The sequence below is a fragment of the Mesocricetus auratus genome, unplaced genomic scaffold, assembly GCF_017639785.1.
Source record: "Mesocricetus auratus isolate SY011 unplaced genomic scaffold, BCM_Maur_2.0 Super-Scaffold_100007, whole genome shotgun sequence".
Classification (NCBI taxonomy): domain Eukaryota; kingdom Metazoa; phylum Chordata; class Mammalia; order Rodentia; family Cricetidae; genus Mesocricetus; species Mesocricetus auratus.
This window is the reverse complement of record NW_024429191.1, coordinates 55,268,403-55,289,165: the sequence shown is the minus strand read 5'-3', so window position 1 is coordinate 55,289,165 and position 20,763 is coordinate 55,268,403. Positions and strand designations below refer to the sequence as shown.

Sequence of the window (20,763 nt, the reverse complement as noted above, 5' to 3'; positions counted from 1 at the left end):
AGCCAACTTGAAGGAGTCCAAGCCATGTGTTTGGGTATGATCCCTCACTCTCCACAGCTGCGCCTAGCTGTGATTGCTGTGAGTGGAATAGGCACCGTAGTGTGGATGTGCAGACACATGAGGAGAGCTCACTCTGCGCTGACATGGCTCTCACACAGACAGACTCAGGTTGATCTTAGTGTGTTCATTCTCCTCGCTGTTGCCAGCATCAAGACCCACCCACCCCCAACACACCCCCCAACCCTCCTGAAAGGGAGAGCCAGATACCACCAGGGAGCCCTCAGCTGGCTCTGCCTCACTTGCAGTTCTTCTTATTTTAATGACAACAGTTAGGCTCTTGCTCGTATTAAGAATCTACACAGTTAAGCTTGAGTTGAACCTTTTCTTCTATTGGGTTAAATATCCAACAATGTTCTCTACTTTTACCCTTTTTGTGATCGTTTTAATGTCAGCACACCACAATTTTCTTTTTGTTGGTCTGGTTTTTTTTCATGATGAGGCCCCAACAACTCAAGCGGTTGCTCATGCCATTGTATGTTTATTATTAACACTTGAGCAATACTTTAGTATCATTTGTGTAATCTGGATTTTTTTTCCTCTCAAAGGATGAGCAGAAGACAGATGCTAAACAGTAATGATTTTACTTCTTTGCTTTAAAGATCTAGAAGAGATTTTTTTTAAAGAAATATACAATGTAAAAAAAGATACCTTTTATTCACAGTGGGATTGGTAGCAATGGACCTGATGTGCTTACACTCTAAGATGGCTGAAGTTGTGTGTGTGGCATTAAAATGTAGTAAAACATATCTTAAATTTTAATCCTTTATCCTGCAGGCGACTCAGTAGGTGTAGTTGGCAGAAACAACAGCAACAACTTTGATCTAAACCGAAATTTTCCAGACCAGTTTGTTCCAATCAGAGATCCTACCCAACCAGAGACCATCGCTGTGATGAGCTGGATAAAGGCCTATCCATTTGTGCTGTCAGCCAATCTGCATGGAGGTATGGCAGCTCTGTATGACCTAAGTAGTTCTTGTTGAAAGCATTTGAAAATTCTGCTGAAATTCTGTCTGCTTATAGTCCTAGGCTAGCTTCAAGTGAGTATTCTATTACTGCTTCTGTGACAGAACAGTTAAAGCCTTTCCTCTTTAGGTCTGTGTCCTGGCTGTCCCCTCCCCATGCACTCTTTCTATCTTTCCTTTGCTGTTGTTGTTATTCTTTTAGATAGGTCCTCACCGAGGACCCAGGCAGGCCTGGAGCTCACTGTGCAGACCATGGTGGCCTTGCCTTTCAGAGATCCCCCTCCTGCCTCTGCCTCTTTCGTGCTGGGAATAAAGGCAAATAGCAAGCCCGGCTTCCACTCATCTTTCTTCCACCTTTTCCTCTCATTTTTAATTTTAATATTATTTGTTATTGTGTATGTATGGTGTATTTGTGTATGTGTGTGTGCATACATGTATGTATGCATGGCATGGCATGTGTGTGGAGGTCAGGACACCTTGCAGAAGTTAGTTCTCTCCTCCCACTGGATTTGAGGATCTAATTCAGGTTATAGATTTGCCCACAAGTGCTTTTCTCCCATGAAACCATCTCCCCCTCCTTCTCCCTTCTTCTTTTTTCCCCTTCCTACCATCCTTCCTTCCCTTTTCTTGCTCTTATTTTTCTCCTGTCACCTGCTCCCCTTTCTCTAATAGTTCTTCAAGTGTTTCATGTTTATTTGTTATACTGTTTACTAGGTACCATGCGCTTTGTCATCATAAAACCAAACTAAATGTTCAGTCTTTTTCTCTCCTAAACTCTCATAAACTCTTTTATGTAAGTATAGGTTTTGACATTCTCTTATCTTCCACTTGTGCACCGTTTGTCTCTCTGTCTGTCTGTCTGTCTCTGTGTGTGCAGCAGGATGACTTCATTCTCATTGAGGGTTTGGGACTATATATGCCAGTATGATTCATCAGGAATGAGTCCGTTGAACAGAAAATGTCAGTATTAAGAAAAACATCATAGATATGTATCTGAGCTGGTAGAGTACCTGCCTAGTCCTGGAGTCCATGAATAGCACCCCATAAACCTGACGTGGTGGCATATGCCTATAATCCCAGCACTCAGGAAAGAGAAGCAGGAGGATTAGGAACTAGCTACATAGCTAGTTCAAGGCAGCCTGGGCTACATGAGAACTTGTCTCAAACAACATAATGTCTAGCTAGAGTTATGTGAATTAGAGTGCAGGTATCAGGACAGAGAGATGGCCCAGCAGACATGGGCACATGCCAGGTTTCATCCCCTGCGCCACATAGTGGAAGGGAAGAACCTACTCCAGAAAATTGCATTCTGTTGATGCAGTAGAAAGCATAATGAGCAGACACAAAAGAGCAGGAAAGACACACATAGCTTAAAGCTTTTCCCTGAGACCTGCCTTTAATATATTCTTCCGTGTCAAGCATGAGGCGGTCAACGGCCTTTTTGTGCTTGAAAGCATCACTTTCTTTACCTTGAATCTATGGTACAACTCCAGTGGAATAATTAGACTATAAAAAAGTTGTAGAGTTTTTCTGTGTGGATCGGACTGGTTCTACTATCCATAAGTTGCTTAACCTGTTTTAGATTTCATGTCCAAAATGAGGATGACTTTGTTGAACCTTAAGAGTCTGTTCTTATTTTAAAATGCCATGCCCTTTAAAATGTACTAATGAAAAAGTATCATTTTTTACTCAGTTTTTATGACCTCAAATACCATTAGAGTGCTTTACACAGTTGCTAAAATCCAGTGTGAGGCTCCATAGCTCCAGAATGATTGTGGAATGTTCTTTGAACTGGGTAACTTCGGGTCCAGTTAATTTCAGTGTGATATTTTTTAATTGCAAGTTCTTTAAGACCTATTTAGTTAAGAGAACTTTTAGATTTTGTGCATGGGTATCATTTTCCCACTTGCTTGCTTTGATTTTCACAGGGGAAAGTAGTGGGGCTTTTTGTTGTTGTTGTTTTTCTTTTTGATAGACTTGGGAATTGGTGCCAAGACCTTGTGCGTGCTAGACAAGCCCTCTGTCATGCAGCCACATACATCCCTAGTCTTTATTTTTCTTTTCTATTAAGATAATTGGCCTTCACAAACTCCACGGATCTTCCTTCTGTCATACATTTTCTGTTGCTATGATAAGACACCATGACAAACTCTATCTAATGGAGAAAGGATTTAGCTCACAGTTCCAGGGTACAGTCCATCCTGGCAGGGCAGAAGTTTGAGGCAACCTTTCATTTAGGAAGTGGAGCATGGTTAATGCTTGAGCTCAGCTAGCTTCCTGGGCAGTAGACCCCAGGGAGTGGTGCTGCTTTTGAGTGGGTCTTCCTGTTACAATCAACATAATCTAGATTATCCTTGAAGTATGCCTAGAGTCTAACCTAGCCTAACAATACCTTCACAGGTATGTCAGAAGGCCTGCCTCCTTGTTGGTACCATGTCGTGTCAAGGGCACAATCAGCACCATGCAGTTCTGACTGTTCTGTGAAAATCTCATTTTGCCTTTAAAACAGTTAATGGTGCCTTTTCCTGTTTCCCTTGCAGGCTCTTTGGTGGTTAACTATCCTTTTGATGATAATGAACAAGGAGTTGCTACATACAGTAAATCACCAGATGATGCTGTGTTTCAACAAATAGCACTTTCTTATTCCAAGGTATGTTTGTGTTTGAACAGCAGAGGCTGGAGAGTAAAAACTGCCTTAAAATGAAGCATTCATAGCCAGATAGGGGTGGCGCACGCCTTTAATCACAGCACCTGGGAGGCAGAGGCAGGCAGATCTCTGTGAGTTTCAGGACAGCCAGGGCTACACAGAGAAAAAAAACCAAAATAATAATAGTAATAACTAAAAAAGAAAAAATAAAGCATTCAGTTCAAGTACTCTCATAGTTAAGATACTCATAGCTATTTGGTTTTTTTTTTCTTTCTTCATTTTCCTGTTTCTCGTCTCATTTTTGAACATCTACGTCTCTCCATTAGCTTTTAAACTCAAGTCATGTATTTTCATCTATGGTTTTTATTTGTTTTTTCTCCTTTTTGTTTATTCTTTGTGTCTCTCACATCATGCATCTCCATCCCATTCAGTTCCCCATCCCTTCGTATCTACCCTGTGCCCTTGCAACCTCCTTCACAAAATAAATAAAATAAAATTTAAGAGAAAAGAAAAAAAGAGAAAAGGAAAAAAAGTCAATCTTATCATGGAAATTGTACTGTGATACAGTGAGTCTTGTAGTAAACCCTTTTATCCATATCTTTTCTTGCAAGTGTTCATTCATCTATGACTTTTAGCTTAGTATCTGGAACATAAATGATATTAGCTTATTTCATTTGATTTGATGCATGTTTATTTTATAAGCTCAATAAAATAAATTAAAGCAGGAGAATTGATTAGTTACATTTCTACAACTGAATTGTGTTTTCATAAGTTAAATTTTATTGCCATATAGCTACAACCATACTTTACAAATAGTCTGTGGTTGCTTTCTCTTTGAACATTTGAAAACAGGTCAGTCTAATTACCAGACTAACAAAGAAGAAAAACCCTGTTACCATCTTAGTAAATGAAAGTAGTTAAATACTTGTAATAGAGACCTTTAGGTCTGTTAAGCCTACAGTTTGAGTGGTGCATGCCTGAATGCCTGCCCTTAGGAGGTGGATAATGAGGCAGAAGTATCTTGAGTTAGAAGACCTACTGGGTAGTCAGCAACTTCCAAGTCACTTTGGGCTAGGAGACCTTGACTCAAAAGACAAAACAAAAATCACCAGTGACTCATTTAAGGTAAAGTTTACCACAATGTAAAAAGGGTAAACAGAAGGTTCTGTGTTTTCTAAACTTCCTTAATGAGCACAATTACTTTTCCAATTAAAAATATCAAGATAGTGACTGGGAAAGCTGTTCAGTTAGTAACCAGCATGATGACCTGAGTTCAGATCCCTGGCACCACATAGAAAGCAGGGCACAGAGGCACGTCTATAACTCCAGACCTGGGAAGGCAGACAGGAAGACTCCTGGAGTTCCTTGGCTAGCCTTGATGAATCCATGAGCTCCAAGCTCAAAAATTAAGGTTGAGAATGATTGGCGAGAACACTCTTCAATCTCTGTTCTCCACACACACTGGTATGATTAATTACACTGACATTTTTAACCATATACACTTCCACTAAACATACAAAAGTGTTTTGCGTGTGTGTGTGTGTATGTGTGTAAAATTAGAAATTAATTATTCTAAGAAAAAAATTCCATGTTGGGACTTGAGTAGTAGGTGTGGCAGTCTCCAATTTTGGTCTGCTGATTCTGTTATTTTATTTTATTGGCTATGGATCATAAAGGTTAATACTACAACTCTGTGCTCTCAAATTACTTCTTATCATTCCACTTCATACTTCCTCTCTGCAAACGGACCTTGTGAGACTCATATTCAGAGTTGCTAATAAAAGAATGCAATTGTTGATTCTCCCTTAAAGAATTGGTACCTTTTGTTTGGGTATGACATATCTGGGGGGAGGACATGCATACAGTAGGAAGAATGTATATTATATCATCTATCAAAATCAAAATTAATTGATCACATTTTTCACATATCCCCCCCATCACACCCATTTGTTGTGACTTACCTTTTTTTGTCTTGCTTTGTTTTATTTTGAGACGGTGTTTCTCTATGTAACAGCCCTGGATGTCTTAGAATTTTTTAACTTTGTAGACCAGGCTGGTCTCAAACTCATAGAGATCTGCCTGCCTCTGCCTTCCTAGTGCTGGGATCAAAGGTGTGCACCTCCACGCCTGGTTCAACATTTCTTTACCTTAATTTTATTTCCTTAGACTATTAAACTTTTTTATTTATCTTTCTCCCTAGCCTAGACCTATAGCCATATCTTTCAGTGATAGTCCTAAGGCTCTTGCATACCCTTTTTGACATATCTACTTTCCCAATATCCAGTCTTCAGTAGTTAGCCTGTCTTCATTTAGTTTCTATAACTGTGATAAAGACCATGACCAAAAGCAACTTCGGGAGGAAATGGTTTATTTGGATTGCATATCCTGGCTCACATTCCATTGAGGGAAGTCAAGGCAGGACTCAAGGCAAGAACCTGGAGGTTGGAGCTGAAGTAGAAGCCATGGGGAAATGCTACTTACTGGCTTGCTCATCATGGTTTGCTCAGCCTGCTTTCTTATAGCACCCAGGACCACCTACCCATGGGGCAGTACTACCCACAGTAGTCTAGACCCTCCTACTTCAGTCATTAACAGCAAAAATGCCCTATAGACTTAACCTGTTCATACTGGAGAAATTTGGAAGCATGAAGATGAAATTCCAGGGAGATAGCTTTGTGGGTGTTTAATTTTAGGTAAGCCCTTACTTTGGTATGTTCTCAACTGGAGTTCCTCTTCCCAGATATGTCTATGTTTATGTTGAGTTGACAAAAAAACAACCAACGCAACCACCAACTTTCTCCTTCATCCCATTATCACACATATAACCTAGAATAACCACAGTTAACTGCAGTCAGCTCTCACTCACTAAACACAGCTGAGCCCCTGTCCAGGTAGCAGTGTTTCACATTTTGCTCCTTGACACCCCCTACTCATTTCCAGCTGTGGTGATCCTAAGCCTTTCATCTGACTTGGCTTATCTCAGTGGGTGACTTTGCATTGAACAAAATTAGAACTGCACAAACTGGTGTGAGTTCATCCAGATTCAGTCTTCGCAGCCATCATTTACTTGAATCCTGCCTGTCCTCTCTTCCTTTTCTTAATCACACTGCATCCTGCCTTCTCTGGAGTCTTGTGTCTATCTTCTGTTGTCAAAGAGGAAGATGGTCATTAAAGTCCTCTGTCTTTGTTCACAGCCTCCTTTTTCTTGGCCAATAAGTAACTTAGGTAAAACTTAATAAACACCTACAAAGCTATCTCCCTGGAATCTCATCTTTATAATTCCAAATTTCTCCAGGAGTCTTGGGAGGTTTCTGAGTGATCAAAGACAATGGTGGCTGTGTAGTAGTCATCCTTTAAATATTTCTCCCCATTTGGTACAAGCCAACTTTATAATTACCAAAATTATACCTGTAGTGCTATTAAAGATCTTGAAAATGCAAGTAACTGAGTTAAAAACAACAGGGCTGGCAAGATGCCTCAGCAGGCAAATGTTCTGGCTGTGAAACCTGGTGACCTAAGTTCAGTTCCTCGGGCAGACTCAAATGGTGGAAGGAGAAAACCAACTTCCACAAGGTGATCTCTGACCTCCTCTATGCATGCAAATAAAGAGATGTAAAACAGTAATAAGATGACTTGTCATGTACCCATCCCACTTTGCCTCATCAAGAGGGCTAGGCAGTGAGGAGGAGCTGATTAACCCTGTGGAAGAAGATAGGTTGTAGAGATTGGGGTGGGGAGGTACTGAACTGTGAAGTGTAGGCCAAAGGGTGTAGTCCAAGATACTAAACAAGTAGTGGGGCAGATTAGCACTGGAAAACTGAGAACAGATTTCAAAGTGCACACAGTTTAAAGGGGCCAGTATTGCCAGGTGGTAGTGGCACTTTATCTTTAATCCCAGCACTAGGGCGACAGGGACAGGTGGATCTCTGTGAGTTTGAGGCCAGCCTGGTCTACAGAGCAAGTTCCAGGTCATCCAGGTCTGCATAGAGGAAACCCTGTCTGGAAAAACAAACAAATAAAATGATGGGTATTCTCTAAAGGGATAGACACAGTTAAAAGAACAAGCCGGGCGTTGGTGGCGCACGCCTTTAATCCCAGCACTCGGGAGGCAGAGGCAGGCGGATCTCTGTGAGTTCGAGGCTGGGCTGGACCAATAGCCTCCAAAACAATACAGAGAAACCCTGTCTCGTAAAAACCAAAAAAAAAAAAAAAAAAAAAAAAAGAACAAGCAAGTTAAAGGGCAGCCTTGAAACCCATAGCTTCTGGAGGAGAAAAAAAAAGGGGAAAGAAATTAAAGGTGCATTCTGGCAATTTGTTTAAGAGAAAAAAAAAAGCAAAGTGTTGGGTTGTATGAGAGAAAATTACAGTAAGCCTCCTAACTTCATACTTCCCAGAAACAAATAAAACAAATTCACTCAAGTGTCAGACTTTGCTGGACTGACAGAAAAGGTTACCATTAAGCTAGGAATCATGTAAAAGAACCCCATAATATAAAAATGAATGAACCGAGGAAAATATCCATGAAGAACACTTGTAAAAATTAGGAACTGAATGGTCATGTATATAAACAAGGAAACTCTTACTCCAAAAGGCAATCAACAGGAAAGTTGTAAGTTGGCACCCCACAGAAATTAAGTATAACTCAGATATGTGCTGAGACTGGAAAGCAACATCTTCAATTGGTTAAACTATGAAAAATGAGATGAGGGAGAGGGAGTAATAAGACTGGGTATACAGTTTACTAATATTTTTGTCATTTATACTTTTGGTATCATATCTAGTAAACAAAGATCACAAAGATTTGTTCCTATTTCTTGTCTTAGTTGCTCCTATGTTGAGATTTATGATCTATTTTTAACTAGTTTGAGGTATGGTTTGAGGAAGGGTATGTGTGGATATTCAATGTCTCCACACAATTTGTAAAAGATCATTCTTTGCCTGTTGAAATGTTTTGGTGTCCTTGTAAAATATCAGTGATTAGAATAAACTTCTAGAGTCATTCATGTATCACATACCACCTCCAATGACTCCTTACAGCTCTGAGAGTGAATCAGTATGTTGGCAGTTACTGCCTAGAACAGTGGAGTCCAGAGTGTGGTTTATACTAGATGATCTCAGAAGATAGAGGAAGAATGCTAGAAATCTATATAGATTTCTTTAAAGTGTCCTTTTTTGGATGTTTGAAATATCTACACTGATACAATAATAGAACAGTATATCTGTATAGTATAATCTGATGGGTAGGTAGACATGGATGCACATGGATGGAGTCACATGGTGGTGCCAACTTTCAGCAGAAAATCAGAAAGCTAAGTATGACTGGGTATGGTGGTGCACACCTTTAATCGCAGCACTTGGGAGGTAGAGACAGCAGGGTCTCCATGAGTTTGAGGCCAACCTGGTTTACATAGAGAGTCCCACACCAAAAAAGAAAGAAAGAAAGAAAGAAAGAAAGAAAGAAAGAAAGAAAGAAAGAAAGAAAGAAAGAAAGAGAGAAGAAAAAAGTACATGTATAATTATTACAGTGACCTAAAATAATGTTTTTTGTTTTTTTTTTTTATGAGAGCAGTGGGATCATCCTCCTTTAATGAGCATAGAAAGTTTCTGTTAGGAGCTTGTTTATATATTCCAAAGTTAAATGGCTAATTCTCAAGGTGATAGGAACATTTTTATTTTCCTCTTCACTCTTTTTTGTTCTATTTTATTGCCAACCAGGGGGATGAAGCTTTGGCTAGCTTTCAGAGTTCAATTTCTTCAAAAACTTCTTTCCCAGTCAAAAGTCATCTTCTCTCTTTTGGATTCCTGTAGCATTTATTTGTGTCCCCAATGAACTATAAATGATTGTGCATGTACTTTATGACAGACCCCAGGCTGTATACTGAAGATACCAAGACACAGACTGTTTCCAGGAGTGTTGCCCTAAAAGAAGAAAACAGTTAGAGAAATGACAATAAAGAAATAAAAATAAGAAAAAGAAAAGCCAGTCTCCCTGCTCTGTATTGGAATATTGACTGACTTGGTCTTGTGTAGACAGCTGTTGCCACACCTAGCTCTTAATTTTGATTAATTCTTTTTTTTTATATTACTGTCTGTGAATGTATGTTGTGGGACAGGAGAATGGGGTTGCATGTCATGGCACATATGGAGGTCAGTGTGGGCTCCAGGGTCAAACTCATGTCTCCAGGCTTATGCAGCAAGTACCTTTACCACCGAGTCATCTCAGTGGCCTTTAATTTTTATTAACAAAATAAACTCACACAGTCAAAATTCAACTGACATAGAATTATATACATTGAAAAGTCTCAAACTTCATGTGACCGTGGTCTCCCACTTGACACCTCTTATATACCCCTTTTGGTAAGCTTTTAAAAGTTTTACCTATATCCATCCAACACTTTTTTTTTAATGTAGATGCAAACAAATACTAGTAAACACTCTTTTTTTCTTTTTCAGGAAAATTCCCAGATGTTTCAAGGTAGACCTTGCAAGGATATGAGTATCCTTAATGAGTATTTTCCTCATGGGATAACAAATGGAGCTAGTTGGTATAATGTACCAGGTAAAGATCAAAGCCTTACAAGTTGGATTTTCTGTTCCCCTGGATGGTGTTGCTTGCTAATGATCTTTTTCAGTTTTGAGAAAGAACTATTGTTTTTTTGAAAACGCTCAAATATTTAAGACATTCCATTAACCTTTTCAACTGTTTTGCATTTGGTGCTCTTTGACTTCTGCACAGATGTAATTGCACTACAGCCTGACCTGTGTATAAATTTTGCCTCCAAACCATTATAGTTTTTCCATGTGCTAATGGGAAGACTGTTTGCAGTACAATTTCTTTATGAAAACACATCATCAAGGAGCTCTCCCCTGAGTTATTACTGTTTTTCAGTCACTGCAGAGACAAGATGATTTGGCTTTTAGCTTGGAATGATTCTCACCTTGTAGAGTCTAAACTATTTAAAGTGTACATGTTCTGAGTGATATGTTTTAACTCCTTTTTTTTAGGTGGTATGCAGGACTGGAACTATTTACAGACAAATTGCTTTGAAGTAACTATTGAACTAGGTTGTGTAAAATACCCATTTGAGAATGAACTGCCAAAGTACTGGGAACAAAACCGAAGATCTCTAATTCAGTTCATGAAACAGGTAACTATTCAAGAACAAACGTATTCCTTTCAAGACCAAGATGAGCTTTGTGTACATGTAGCTTTTATATAGTGAAGTTAGAGTATGTCTTTAAAACATTCCTATGTGTATGAGTGTCTTCTTATATGTATGTGCACCACGTGTGCAGTGTCTATGAAGGCCGTGTGGGTGCTGGCAAGCAAATTCAGGTCCTCTGCAAGAGAAGCAAGTATTCTTAACCCCTGAGCCATGTCTCCAGCCCCAGAATATACCTTTTCTAGTTCTAATTTGTTTTTGTTTATTTCTCCTATTTCTGTATTCCAGTTTGTTTTATATATTTACCAAGAAAATTCGTAGGTATAAATGAGTTTATTTGTCTGATTGGGGAAAAGGAAAAAAGTAATTAAACAAGGTACCATTTACTGTAATGGTTAGTGGTCACTTTTTATCCTGTCTCTATAAAAAGTTGACATTAATTAGCTACTTACCAGTATTTGTTAGTTGATAGGAAGGGTATTTTCCTCATTGCCATTGATTAATTGATTGATGAATGAGTGAGTGTGTGCGTACATACACAAGTGTGTAACAATTTCCTTTTATTTGGATATGCATGGTGGCCAACAGGTAAAGTCTTCAGAAATTTGTGAGTGGTTAATTAGAATAACCTAATAATGTTACGTTACATTTCTATAGTTTTTCTGAGTTTATATACTAATATTAAAAACGCTCTGTGTTATATATTGACATGTATAGAGAAGGCATATGACTAGTATAATAAACACACCTAGGTTTAACAATTTTTTTACATTTTGCTGTGTTTTCTTTATTTATATGAAAAATATATGGATGCATGTTTTGGCTGAACTATTTCAGTGGAAATTAGAGACATTAGGATATTTTATCTTTAAACGCCTGAATATCTATTTATTTTAATTCGATATGTATTGGTGTTTTGCGTTTGTGTGTGTGTGTGTGTGTATGTGTGTGTGTGTGTGTGTGTGTGTGTGTGTGTGTGTGTGTGTGTGTGTGTGTGTGTGTCTGGTGCTTGTAGAAGCCAGAAGAGGGCATCAGATCCTCTGGAACTGGAGTTACAGACAGTTGTTAACTGCCGTGTGGATGCCAGGACATGAACCTAGGTCCTCTGGAAGAGTAAACAGTGCTTTTAACTGCTGAGCCATTCCTCTAGCCCTGGGCATCTATTACCTAAAAATAAGAATATTTTTCTTTATGGCATCTCTAAATGATATTATCTCACCTAAGAAAATTATATCAATTCTCTAATATGACATAATATCTGCCCTACATATAATCTTATAGATATATTTATAAGCAAAATAGAGTATTTTTGATTATTGTATCTCTTTTACCCTTTTTAATTTAGAACATTCTTCCTTTTTAAAGCAGTCCATTCAAAACAGGCCTAGCATGTTTTCTTTTGCAGCATTCTATATTCTGAAGTAGTCATAATGTTCTACAATTTGAAGTGTTATGTTCTTCACAGGGCCACTGCTCTCAGAAAGAGAAATATGTTTTAATGAGCATTTACATTTAGCTTTACTCAGAACCCCAAAGTCCTGGTAGCTCCTTTGTTTGCATTATTAGCAATCTTTTATTTTGGATATGAGCTCCCAGAGTAATTAGATGATTATTCCCCTTAAAATCTGGTACTCTTGTTCTTTAACCAGGTTCATCAGGGTGTCAAAGGATTTGTCCTTGATGCCACAGATGGTAGGGGCATATTAAATGCTACCCTCAGTGTTGCTGAAATTAATCACCCAGTAACTACTTACAAAGCTGGAGATTACTGGCGCCTCTTGGTTCCAGGGACTTATAAAATCACAGCATCTGCTCGAGGGTAAGTGGTAAATGCTTTCAGATTGGGAGCTTGGGAATAAGACAAACATGACTCCCTTCTAGGTTATTTCCAGAAAGTCCCAGAGAGACTGCAACGTGGAGTTTAATCCTAGGAGGTTTAGAACGAGTTTCATTACTGAGCACTTGCATTCTATGTCACTGCACCATCAAATAGTTCTCTGAAGTCATGTTTTTTGCCTTCCTCTGCTCTGACCACCTGCCCTCTCCCTGTGAGTTCCTTCACTGGTAGTAGTAATTCTGGAACGTGCTTGTTGGAAGAAGCGGAGGCAGCAATACTCTTGCTCTGCTGAGTAAGTTCATGCTGTCATACAAAGAACACAGTTTGTTCCCTTTTATAGCTTTTCCAAGCTCTCACGTGCATTCATTTTTCATTTGCTTCAGTGGAAATTTCTGCTGATTGTAAGCTCTGAGTGAGACTATTTTCAAGCAAATGGGCTTGTTTGCTTTTTTATTCGTCTATCTGAAAGACAGGGTCTTATGTAGTCCAGGCTGATCCCAAAACTCCTAATTCTCTCAAGTGCTTGCCCAAAAGATTTATTTATTAAAAAGAAGAAAATGAGCCTATGGTCTTTTTTTTTCTTTTTTGGAAAACTTAACATGATTTTCCTTATAGGCCTTTACCAGTGGCCTAGAATTGCAAAGACTCGTTTAATCTGAATCTTCTCTTTTGTTGTTGTTTTGAGGCAGGAGCTGGTGTAGCCCAATTTGGGCTTTAAACATCCTAGGTAGGGGAGGTTGGCCTTGCATTTTTTGTCCTCCTGCCTCTGCTCTGGAGTGCTAAGGTTATAGGTTTACCAGCACACTCAGCTAGTTTTCTTTGTTCTTGATTTAATATGACTAGGCACTACCATAGAACATTCCCCCTCTTGTCTCTAACCAACGTATTTGTAAAGCCAGTTTAACAACTATGGAGGAAAGCTAAATACTTGGAGACACTTATAATGTCTTTTTTCCCACAAAGAATGGAGCTTTTAAATATCCAGTGGCTCATAAACAAGGTCAGAAGCCCACACTATTGCATTACAAGGTTATTCTGTTTTCTTCTACATGGGCAGAATACTAGAGAAACTAGAGCACCAGGGTGTCTGAGAAGCAGGCAGAGTCATCTTTAGTAGAATATCCTCCATTGCTACCTCAGGCTTTCCACTCGCACACGTTAAAGGCTGACAAGTAGACCCAGACCCCAGCAGCCAATGGGGATCTGCAATAAGCTCAGACTTCCACTTTTGAAATCGTATCTTAATTTTTTATTCTTCTAAGTGTGTGACTATTTTGCCTGCATGTTTGTCTGTGCATGTCTGTTTGCCCACAGCAGCCAGAAGAGGGTGTTGGCTCCCTAGAACTGGAGTTACTGATGATTGTGAGCTGCCATGTGGGTCCTGGAATTTGCACCCAGGTCCTCTGAAAAAGCACCAGTGAGTGCTCTTAACCACTGAAATCTTTTTTTAATTTTTTATGTTTGTTTGTAGCTTTGAGACAGGGTCTCTCTACATAGCTGGGGAACTCACTGTAGCAACCAGGCTGTCCTTGAACACAGAGAACTGCTTCCCTCTGCTGAGATTAAAGTTGTGTTCCACTTCACCAACCATGAAATCCTAATTTAAGTATTTGAAATACATTCATATTGTACTTTTACCTTTGTTAATTTTTTTAATAAGTTACCTCAAAGTAGAAAACTTGACTCTTTTGAGAATTATATCACATTTATTCCTTGGATTCATGTATTCCCTACACATCTCCATTTCCTAGTGCTTGGATACCCAGGAAGTATGTGTCTGATCTGTCTGCTTTCTCATAGGTATAACCCCGTTACCAAGAATGTGACCGTCAGGAGTGAAGGTGCTATTCAAGTCAACTTCACACTTGTTCGATCTTCAACAGATGCAAACAATGAATCAAAGAAAGGAAAGGGAGCTAGCACCAGCACTGATGATTCCAGTGACCCAACTATGAAAGAGTTTGAAGCATTAATCAAACACCTTTCTGCTGAGAATGGTTTGGAAGGCTTCATGTTAAGCTCATCCTCAGACCTGGCTCTGTATCGATACCATTCATACAAAGACTTATCTGAGTTCCTGAGAGGACTTGTGATGAACTACCCACACATTACAAATCTTACCACGTAAGGGTCACCTTGTTTCTCTTTCACTGTCTTTAAGTGGGCTCATTCATGCTTCACCACACCCAAATGGATCTTAGACTTACTTAGAGATATTTGGGAACTGAATGTATGAGAGTAGCAGTCTCATTGCTCCACAAGGAGACTCTCCTGACAGTGAGTCTCAGTGCGTTGACTACTCGCTGGGTTATACCCGCACAGACCCAGCCTTCTGAAAGTGACACGTTCTCTTCCTAATGCTTTCTCTGACTGAGTTCACATACTTGCCACATTCTGGCTGCAGATTTATATTCTGACTAAGTGTTGTTAAGTTTGATTTTGCTGAGGGCAGTGGATGCATTTTTGAACACTGAGCTCACAAGCCTCTTTTCTATTCAACTTTCATCGAATAGAAAAGAGGCCTGGCTGCTGTCACTGCTGCACGCTGGTCTGTTCATGTCTCTCATCAGACACTTTAAAGACATGTTTGATTGTGACTCTGGGAAAGTTCACAGTACTAGCTCATGTCAAACTTGTGATCGGGAAAGCTTTTCCTTCCTTTCTGGGGCTTCTCTGCTCAGGTTCACTGTCTCATTCTAGGTCTTCATGCCCTATTACAGTTACTCCAGAGCGTCCACGATAAGTTGATCGCTGTGCTTTGCCTGTTGTAGGGAGGATGTTTACCTTTTACCATAAGTGAGCATCATTTAGCCTTTTACTTGTCTCATTGCATTGGTTCTTTTAATTTTGCCAGGAACTTTTGCTTCTTAAATTCTGATTTACAATGTTTATAGATGGAGACTGATTATTTAATTTGGCAAAGCCAACTAACTTCCTTTTATTATTTTTTATTTCTGTTTTAAAATTTTATTATTTATTATGCTTTTAATTAGAAACAAGCTTGCTTCACATGTCAATCCCAGTTCCCTCTCCCTCCCCTCCTCCCGCACCCCCTCACCAGCCTCCCCCAGCCTCCCACCCTATCCCCACTCCCTTCCCCATAGGGGATATCCAGAGTCTGTCATTTTGTTCCGGGCAGGGCCTAGCTCTCCCCCAAGAGTCCAGGCTGAGAGACCATCCCTCTTTGTGGTGTGGACACACAAACTCCATTTATATGCCAGGGATAAATACTGATCTACTGCGCAGGGCCCCATAGATTGTCCAGGTGACTTCACTGACACCCACATTCAGGGGGTCTGGATTAGTCTCATGCTGGCCTCCCAGCTGTTGGTCTGGGGTCCTAGAGCTCCCCCTTGTTCAGGTCAGTTGTTTTTGGTGGTTTTGCCAGCCCATTCTTTACCCATTTGCTCATCACTCCTCCCTCTCTGTCACTGGTTTCCAGGGGTTCAGTTCAGTGTTTAGCCGTGGGTGTTTGCCTCTGCTTCTATCAGTTACTGGTTGAAGGTTCTAGGATGGCATATAAGGTAGTCGTCAAACTCATTATTAGGGAATGGGCATTTAAGGTAGTCTCACCACTATTGCTTAGTTTGCCAGTTGGTGTCTTCTTTATAGATCTCTAGAGATCTCACTGGTGCCAGATCTCTTCTCAAACCTATAATGACTCCCTCTCATCCTGTTCTCCTCCTTTCTTCCCCAACTTAACCTTCTTGCTCCCCACTGACCTCCTCTCCCCTCATCTTCTCCCCTTCTCTTTTTCCCAGCTCCCAGTCCCCTCCCCCTTGCTCCCAATCTGCTCAGGAGATCTTGCCTCATTCCACCATCTCTGGGGTACCATGCATATCTCTCTTAGGGTCCTTCCTGTTTCCCAGACTCTCTGGCAGTGGGGTTGTAGGCTGGCACTCCCCTGATCCATGTCTAAAATCCATGTATGAGTGAGTACATACCATGTTTGTCTTTTTGTGACTGGGTTACCTCACTCAGGATAGTTTCTTCTAGTGCTGTCCATTTGCATGCAAATTTCAAGATTCCATTTTTTTCCCCACTGAATAGTGCTCCATTGTGTAAATGTATCACATTTTCTCTATCCACTATTCAGTTGAGGGGCATCTAGGTTGCTTCCAGGTTCTGGCTATCACAAATAGTGCTGCTATGAACATAGTGGAACAGACATCCTTGTGTGAATGTGCATCTTTTGGATATATACCTAAGAGTTAAATTGCTGGATCTTATGGTAGACTGATTCCCATTTTCCTGAGGAATCTCCATATTGATTTCCAAAGTGGCTGTATGAGTTGGCACTCCCACCAAAAGTGGAGGAATGTTCCTCTCTTCTCCACATCCTCTCCAGCATAAATTGTCATTGGTGTTTTTGGTTTTAGCCATTCTGACAGGAGTGAGATGGTATCTCAGAGCTGTTTTGATTTGCATTTCCTTAATGGCTAAGGATGTTGAGCACTTTCTCACGTGTCTCTCAGCCATTTTAGACTCCTCTTTTGAGAATTCTCTATTTAGTTCTACACCCCAATTTTTTTAATTGGATCCTTTGGTGTTTTGGAGACATGCTTCTTGAGTTCTTTGTAAATTTTGGAGATCAGCCCTCTGTCAGATAAGGGGTTAGTGAATATCTTTTCCCATTCTGTGGGCTGCCTTTTTGTCTTGTTGACTGTGTCCTTTGCCTTGCAGAAGCTTCTTAGTTTCAGGAGGTCCCATTGGTTAATTGTCGATCTTAGTGTCTGTGCTACTGGTGTTATGTTCAGGAAGTGGTCTCCTGTACCAATTCCTTCAAGAGTACCTCCCACTTTCTCTTCTAAGAGGTTCAGTGTGACTGGATTTATGTTGAGGTCTTTGATCCCTTTGAACTTAAGTTTTGTGCATGGAGATAGACATGGATCTATCTGCAGTCTTCTACATGCCAATATCCAGTTATGCCAGCACCATTTGTTGAAAATGCTTTCTTTTTTCCATTGTGTAATTTTATATTCTTTGTCAAAAACCAAGTGTTCATAGATGTGTGGGTTAAAATCAGGGTTTTCAATTCAATTCCATTGGTCTACCTGTCTATTTTTGTGCCAATACTAAGCTGTTTTCAGAACTACAGCTCTGTAATAGAGCTTGAAGCCAGGGATGGTGATGCCTCCAGAAGTTCCTTTATTGTACAGGGTTGTTTTGGCTATCCTGGGTCTTTTGTTTTTCCATATAAAGTTGATTATTGCTCTTTCAAGGTCTGTGAAGAATTGTGCCGGTATTTTGATGGGGATTGCACTGAATCTGTAGACTGCTTTTGGCAAGATTGCCATTTTTACTATGTTGATCCTACCCATCCAAGAGCATGGGAGATCCTTCCATTTTCTTGTATCTTCTTTAATTTCTTTCTTTAGAGACTCAAAGTTCTTGCTACACAGGTCTTTCACTTGTTTGGTTAGCATTATCCCCAGATATTTAATGTTTTTGTGGCTATTGTAAAGGGTGATGTTTCTCTGATTTCTTTCTCAGCCCATTTTTCCATCTGTATATATAGTAGGGTTACTAATTTTTTTGAGTTAATCTTGTATCCTGTTACTTTGCTGAAGGTGTTTATCAACTGTAGGAATTCCCTAGTCAAGTTTTTTGGGTCACTTATGTAAACTATCATATCATCTGCGAATACTGAAAGTTTGACTTCTTCCTTTCCAATTTGTATCCCCCTGATCTCCTTTTGTTGTCTTATTGCTCTAGCTAGAACTTCAAGTACAATATTGAAAAGATATGGAGAGAGTGAACAGCCTTTTCTTCTTCCTGATTATAGAGGAATTGTATTGAGTTTCTCTCCATTTAGTTAGCTGCTGGTTTGCTGTATATTGCTTTTATTATGTTCAGGTATGTTCCTGTTATCCCTGTTCTCTCCAGAACCTTTATCATGAAGGGGTGTTGGATTTTGTCAAAGGCTTTTTCAGTATCTAGTGAGATGATCATGTGGTTTTTCCTTTACAGTTTATTTATATGGTGAATTACATTGATAGATTTTCCTATGTTGAACCATCCTGCATCCCTGGGATGAAGCCTACTTGATCATGGTGGATGATTTTTCTGATGTGTTCTTGGATTCTATTTGCTAGTATTTTTTTTCTTTTATTTTTTTTTTATTTTGGTTTTTCGAGACAGGGTTTCTCTGTATTGTTTTCGAGGCTGTCGGTCCAGCCTGGCCTCGAACTCACAGAGATCCGCCTGCCTCTGCCTCCCGAGTGCTGGGATTAAAGGCGTGCGCCACCACCGCCCGGCTTGCTAGTATTTTATTGAGTGTTTTTGCATCAATGTTCATGAGGGAAATTGGTTTGTAGTTCTCTTTCTTAGTTGTGTCTTGGGTACAAGGAAATTGTAGCCTCGTAAAAAGAGTTTGGCAGCGAACCTCCTGCTTCTATTGTGTGGAACACTTTGAATAGTATTGGAATTAGCTCTTCTTTGAATTTCTGTAGAATTCTGCACTGAAGCCATCTGGGCCTGGGCTTTTTATGACTGCATCTATTTCATTACAGGCTATAGGTCTGTTTAAATTGCTTATCTGTTCTTTATTTAATTTTGGCAAATGATATCTGTCCAGAAAATTCTGCATTTCCTTTAGATTTTCAAATTTTGTGGCATACAGGTTTTCAAAGTATGACCTGATGATTCTCTGGATTTCTTCAGTGTCCGTTGTTGTGTCCTCCTTTTCATTTCCAATTTTGTTAATTTGCATGCTCTCTCTCGCTGCCTTTTGGTTAGTTTGGATAAAGGTTTGTGTATCTTGTTGATTTTCTCAAGGAACCAACTCTTTGTTTCATTGATCCTTTGCAATGTTTTCCTGGTTTCTACTTTATTGATTTGAACCCTCAATTTGATTATTTCCTGGTGTATACTCCTCCTGGTGAGTTTGCTTCTTTTTGTTCTAGAGCTTTCAGTTGTGTTATTAATTCTCTAGTGTGACTATTCTCCAGTTTCTTCATGTGGGCACTTAGTGCTATGAACTTTCCTCTTAGCTTTCAAAGTGTCCCATAAGTTTGGGTATATTGTATTTTCATTCTCATTGAATTCCAGGAAGTCTTTAATTTCTTCTTTTATTTCTTCCTTGGCCCAGGGATGGTGCAATTGTGCATTGGTCAATTTCCATGAGTTTGTAGGGTTTCTGCGATTTGTGTTGTTGTTGAATTCTAATTTTAAAGCATGGTGGTCCTATAAGATACAGGGGGTTATTCCAATTTTTTTGTATCTGTGGAGGTTTGCTATGTTTCCGATTATGTGGTCAGTTTTAGAGAAGGTTCCATGGGGCGCTGAGAAGCAAGTATATTCTTTTGTGTTTGGATGGAATGTTCTATAGATGCCTGTTAAAACCAATTGGGTCATAACTTCTGTTAGTTCTTTTGTTTCTTTGTTAAGTTTCTGTCTGGAGGTCCTTTCTAGTGGTGAGAGTGGAATGTTGAAGTTTCCTACTACTAGTGTGTGAGATTTTACGTGCGATTTGGGCTTTAGTAATGTTTCTTTCATGAATGTGGGTGCCTTTATGTTTGGGGCATAGATGTTCAGAGTTGAGACTTCATCTTGATGAACTTTTCCTGTGATGAATATGAAATGTCCTTTTTCATCTCTTTTGATTGATTTTAATTTGAAGTCTAATTTATTAGATACTAGGATTGCTACACCAGCTTGTTTCTTGGGTCCGTTAGATTGGAAAATCTGTTCCCAACCCTTTACTCTGAGGTAATGTCTGTCTTTGACATTGAGATGTGTTTCTTGTATGGGACAAAAGGATGGGTTGTGTCTACGTATCCATTCTGTTAGTCTGTGTCTTTTTATAGGCAAGTTGAGACCATTGATATTGAGAGATATTAATGACCATTGATTGTTGATTCTTGTTTGTTTTGTATTTATTGATGGTGGTGTTATTGTGTGTGAGTTTCCCTCCCTTTTTCTTTTGGTGTTTGGTAAAGTGGGATTATGTATTGCCTATGTCTTTGTGAGTGTAGTTATCTTTGTTGGGTTGAAGTTTTCCTTCCAGTACTTTCTGTAGGGCTGAATTTGTGGATATGTATTGTTTAAATCTGATTTTGTCATGGAATATCTTGTTTTCTCCATCTGTGGTAA

At 39.5% G+C, this 20,763-nt stretch overlaps 1 protein-coding gene across 1 annotated transcript in view; it reads left to right on the top strand.

The window, feature by feature from the left end:
- Positions 1 to 20,763, top strand: part of Cpd (carboxypeptidase D) — a 68,346-nt gene that overhangs the window by 29,853 nt on the left and 17,730 nt on the right. Inside the window, exons 7-12 of the mRNA XM_040749169.1 lie at positions 835 to 1,002; positions 3,563 to 3,672; positions 10,123 to 10,228; positions 10,675 to 10,817; positions 12,482 to 12,651; positions 14,470 to 14,793. Coding sequence (XP_040605103.1) covers positions 835 to 1,002; positions 3,563 to 3,672; positions 10,123 to 10,228; positions 10,675 to 10,817; positions 12,482 to 12,651; positions 14,470 to 14,793 — 1,021 coding nt within the window. The remainder of the gene's footprint in view (positions 1 to 834; positions 1,003 to 3,562; positions 3,673 to 10,122; positions 10,229 to 10,674; positions 10,818 to 12,481; positions 12,652 to 14,469; positions 14,794 to 20,763) is intronic.